This window comes from Asparagus officinalis, chromosome 5 (genome assembly GCF_001876935.1).
Source record: "Asparagus officinalis chromosome 5, Aspof.V1, whole genome shotgun sequence".
Classification (NCBI taxonomy): domain Eukaryota; kingdom Viridiplantae; phylum Streptophyta; class Magnoliopsida; order Asparagales; family Asparagaceae; genus Asparagus; species Asparagus officinalis.
Genome location: NC_033798.1, coordinates 46,153,005 through 46,158,113, shown reverse-complemented (window position 1 = coordinate 46,158,113; position 5,109 = coordinate 46,153,005). Strand labels below are relative to the sequence as shown.

The following is a 5,109-nucleotide window of genomic DNA, read 5'->3' as shown; positions in this document are numbered from 1 at the left end:
CATTGTCATATGGCGAGAGAAGGAACGCCGGAACTGATCAAAGCCGCCTCCTCGGTGAAGAAGCTTCTCTATCAAGCCATTATAGAAGGCGGTGAAGAAACTGAGGTCCGTACGGAAAGCCTCTCTATCAGGATCGGTATCGACCAAAAGGTTACGGACACGCTCATATAAGGAAGATCGAGATCCTACAAGCAGAAACATAGAAGCTCAGTGGATTATCGAGTATGAAAAGGAAAGTCAAAAGGCAAGTTCTGAACATACCGACACCAACAGACGTCCCCTCGGGTTGAGGTCCGACAGGCTCTGGGATAGCAGCAGAAGAGGGTACGTCAGCCCCTGCAGGCGGATTGCTCGCACCACTCGGCAAAGACGGGGAGGCACCACTGCTATGAAGACTTTCAACCCCGGGGACTGTAGCAGTATCAGGCTCAACGCCTGGTCCTACAATGACACTCCTATGTTAACCAAATGGAAATTTGGATAAGTAAGGAGAATCGGGACAAGAAAATCGTATGCATACCTGCAATCCCCCCGTCCTCAGGTACAGCCGGGATGCCAAGAGTCATAAGAGTATCGGCCCAAACGGCTGGTCCTATGATGGCACTCTCTTATTAGTCAAAATGAAAATTTAGACGAATAAGAAGGATTGGGATAGTACGGTCATCTGCATACCTGTAGATCCTTCATCCGTAGGCATTTGAGGGATGCCAGGAGTCATATGAGAATCGGTCCTAGTGGCTGGTCCTATGATTGCACTCATATATTAGTCAAAAGACGGATGAACATAAGAAAGTACGATATCCCTAAATCGTATGCATACCTGCAAGCCCGTCACTCTGAGGCAAACTGGATATGCCAGGGATAGATACCGGGCTAACTCCAATGGTTGACGCTGCGATAATCAATTATTCATTAGTCAAATAAAAGATCGGGCAAGAGGAGAAGAATCAGATATGTACCGATAGATGAATCATTCCCAAAGAATGGTCTCTCGGTCCCTCTGGAAGTCTGCTCAGCCAACATGTCAGCTAATAAGCCGGCATCCGGCTTCGAGAAGCTTGGCCCCTCCATCACAACATCTGCAGGGTAACCTGAGTGTTGAAAGATGAGGAAAGCTCGAGGAGATACTTTCAGCAAAAACGGGAAGTCTTCCTTCCCCATGCTTGAGGAAAATGACATTGAATGTGGATATACCTGAATAAGGGACTGCGGGCTCAACATTATTCATCTGCTCAAGGTCGATGTTTAGATCGATGCCCAAGGACCCGTCGTGAAGAGCATCGCACATTTGTTGCACAAAGCAATCCATATTGTCAACACCAGGGGACGCCGAACCCGGTGGGAGTTCGCCCTCTTCGAAGAAACCTGGAGCACAAAACATGGTCACAAATCCCCAAAAGGTAAACAACCTTGAAGCAAGAGCAATTGAATGTTACCTCCCCCTCCATCGGCGGTGCTCCCTAAGTCCACTCCATAGGGACGCTGACCGTCATGGGGCTTATGGGCGGTCTTCTTCCTCTTCAGGGCACCAACCCTCCGAGGGCCAACGGGTCAAACATGCGTAGGCCTATCACACGTTTCAACGTGTGTAGGAGCTGAGGGCTCATGATCACCGGCTGTCCTACCTAAAATGACAATAGCCATTTCAATGAAAAAGAGCTGTCATTTATGGAAAAGGAAAATTAAAAGAGACAGGACAAACCGGTATCGAGATCCCCTCTGCCGGTATCTGCATCCACACACTCTTCCTCGGAGGTCTCATCATCATCATCCGTAGGGAGGAGCTCTTCTTCGTCTGTGAGAAGAGATTTGGCATGCCCTTTTTTCCGCTTCCGAGCAAGCTCAGCCTTGCGAATCGCCATCATAGCAGCCCGGACCGCATACTCGGACTGCAACTCTGAGAGGCTCTTCACGCTGATGGACTCATAGGCAGAAAGCAACCACTTGCAGCTGAGGAAAGTGATCAGTGGCTTACGCCTATACGAAGGAAGAGCAAAGCGAGCTCCAGTACATCCCACCATCGTCCATAGCCACGCTCGTACGCCATCAATCAATCCTCCCTCAACCTGAAGGCTACGGCTCGGATTCCCAACATACAGTTGGTCGTAACCGAACTGGCGAGCAAAGCGGCAAGGGAGATAAGGCTCTATGTAGCACTGGTTCTTCACCCGGAGGACAAGATATCCAACACGGATGTTCACTAGCCACCGGAAACAACCAGCATCGAGAATAGTCCGATCGCTTCTGGGTTTCTCCTCATCAACCAGCGCATCGCCATAGCGACCTGAAAAATGAGGGAAACACTTAAAGAATTCCCAACTCTTGCGGACTCGAAGCTCTTGCTGCACATCACTAAACTTGTTCCCGAGCCATCTGCTCTTCTCCAACAGCTGTATGAAGGGGACGGGGATGTCAACAACACTGGGCGCTGACATCAAGTCAGGACGGTGAAGAACGAACCACGCCATCAGATATGCATAAGGGAGCTCAACCTTCGGACAAACAAGCTCAGCTGATGGTGCAGAGCCCATATGTGTGAAACTACTGACCAGACCCCTGAGCCCGCAATGGATGCTAGCAACCATTGCTGGGAGCAGGGAAAGCTCTCTCCCGTAGGCTAGCTGAACTGCAGGGAAGAGCACCTCGATGGGTAGAGCGTCTGAAGACTGATGCGGGACGACACACTTCTTCAACCAAAGGGCGAGATAGCCTGCTAATAGAGTCCGGGGCCCAATGGACTTCTGGGCACGGCGGAGAAAAGAGCGAAACTTGGTCCCCGCGGGAAAAGTTCCCTCAGCACTGGCAATAGTGTAAGATTGAGCCTCAGTCTTCTCCAGCAACTCATTAACCGCAGAAGGGGACAATATATCTAGCTCATGAACAGACTCGTCGGAGTTACCCTCCAAGTTCTGGAACAAATAGCAGGCAAACTGCTTCAAACTGACCTGCCTCTTCCTCTTCGCTTGAGGAGAAGTCTGAACCAAGGAGGTGTGATAATGACAGGTAAGATCCCAGAGAGTGTCATACATGTCGGGAGTATCTTTCTTCATACACTCCAGCTGTTGGTTCGAGGGGAAATACTCCTGATACGGACAATCTCCCATCGGAAGACCCGAAACATAATGCATCTCATGCAAAGCTAGCCCTAGCTCACCACCACTGGTCAGAAAAGTGTTGCTGTCAGGCATGTAGGTCTCCAGCAAAGCCAAGAAATGGCGACAGCTGACTGGGATTCCGTACATAGTAGCTCGTATGGGCACGTACAACCCACTGCTCTTCAGATCCCTCTCCCAGCGCGCCAAGACGAAATCAGTCATGCGAGCCCACCACCCTTTGGCTAGTGAGGAAGCCCAGCCATAGCATCTGAACTCTACTGAAGATAACCGTCTCCCCAAAAGAGCCAGACGATTACTCACAGTAGAGGCAGCTGCTGACACCTCGCCTGGGGGTGCAGTGTCAAGACCCATAATCCCGGGTCGAAGACCACGAACGTCAGGATACCCGTTAGAGCCGGGGGTCTTGTGGTGAGTGACATATCCGCACTGAACCCGCTCAGCATCTTCAGTAAGAGGCCAAGACATCTGCCTGTCCACGGCCTGCCCCTTCAAGTGACTGAAGGAATATTGGCGTGGAATCGAAGGGATGTACAAACAAGCTCCACCATCAAAAGTCAGCCAGTGCTCCTCTTCAAGAGTCAATATAGCGGGGTCCTCAACATGATCCCCGAACAAGAAGCTCGGCTTCTGTAAAGCCTGAGTGGAAGTAGAATCAGCGGTAAAGGTGGCGTCTGTGATAAGCTGGCGCAAGCAGTGGCGCCCTCCTTCCCGTACTAAGCGACAAGATTCATCTGAGCGACCTCTATCGAATCGAGGAAGTGGGCTAACAGCCTGTCTAAGGGAAGCCGAAGAGAAGACCCCCCGACTACAACCGGTGTTGGCGTGAGGAGGAAGACTACCCGAGGGGAATTCCACTGCAATAACGCACAAGGGTGGAGTCAGAAAATTCATAAGAAGAATGATAGACTCATTCACGGAATAATTGGAGAGACGATTTTGAGCGTCCTACACCGGAAGAACGGTATGCATCATCACGTGAATAACGTGGTGACATACACCGACCTATAAGGCGTAGGACGACACAAAATCGCCCCAATATACCGAAGACTTGAATTGGCTAAGCAAAACAAGTCTGAAACCTTACCCTCCGCGAGAGAGGTATCGGTTCTTCCTTCATGACCCGCAAAGAGGTCAATCAGGGATGCAAAAAAAGAAAAATCGGCATAAATTCTCACCCCCGAAGAATGAGGCCGCGGAAGAGGATGTCGTAGGAACCTCCTCCTCACTATGCTGTGAACGAGAACGACTCCTCCGGGGACGAGATCGACGCGGAGACATTGCCAATCTGCAAAGCAACAAGTCAGGTACAATCTAAAATATGAATACACGAAATTTAAAAGGGAAATTGAGAACTTTAATTAAAATCCTATACATAAATAGGATTTCATAATTGAAGTCTAGTTAAACCTACAAATTTCGTGCATGCGAAACAATGATTGTCATTTTCGCGGTGAATTTTGGTGAAATACCCAAAATACCCTCCGTGTTCAAGGCCAAAATTCAGGTCAAGGACACACCCGGTTCGGGTCATGATCGTCATATCCGATCATTTAGCACCCCCGGTACCCCACCATTTTGGTTAAATTTTGCAAATAAACCCTTTTTGCAGAATTTAGCCAATCTTGCATAAAAGCCCCTCTACAAATTTTGCATTTGGTCTCCACATGCATTTATCAAAATTTGATCAGGGGCTTGGGGTTTAGACCCCTTGGATTTCAGCCTCAATTTCACAGCCCTTTTTGCAAATAAGCCCCTCCAAAACGTTTAGGGGCTGTTTTGCAAATAAACCCCTCAAACAACTCCTTAATCCTATTGCATAAAGCACCCCCCACATCCCTTCACCAAGTGGACATAAACTCAATACCCAAATTTCAGTCCCACTTTTGCAAATAAAACCCCACGAATTTCAGCCCCTATTTTGCAAATAAGCCCCCCAAAATTCGGCCATTTCACCTCTTTTGCACAAAGAACCCCAAAGTATGGTGCATACACA

The 5,109-nt window shown here is 49.1% G+C and overlaps 1 protein-coding gene across 1 annotated transcript; it reads right to left on the bottom strand.

Annotated features, from left to right (window-relative positions):
- Positions 2,201-4,395, bottom strand: LOC109841788. Its single transcript, XM_020410728.1, has 3 exons — positions 4,292-4,395; positions 3,417-3,970; positions 2,201-2,284 (listed from the first exon to the last, which is right to left on the bottom strand). The coding sequence occupies exons 1-3, from the start codon at positions 4,392-4,394 to the stop codon at positions 2,201-2,203; spliced, it is 741 nt and encodes a 246-aa protein (XP_020266317.1). The 5' UTR covers position 4,395.

Coding starts and splice junctions, on each gene's coding strand:
- LOC109841788 (XM_020410728.1), bottom strand. CDS start 4,394: ATGTCTCCGCGTCGATCTCGTCCCCGGAGGAGTCGTTCTCGTTCACAG. Junction 3,971..4,291: donor CGCGGCCTCATTCTTCGGGG/GTGAGAATTTAT, acceptor GCGTTATTGCAG/TGGAATTCCCCTCGGGTAGT. Junction 2,285..3,416: donor TGTCAGCAGCTGCCTCTACT/GTGAGTAATCGT, acceptor CTCATTTTTCAG/GTCGCTATGGCGATGCGCTG.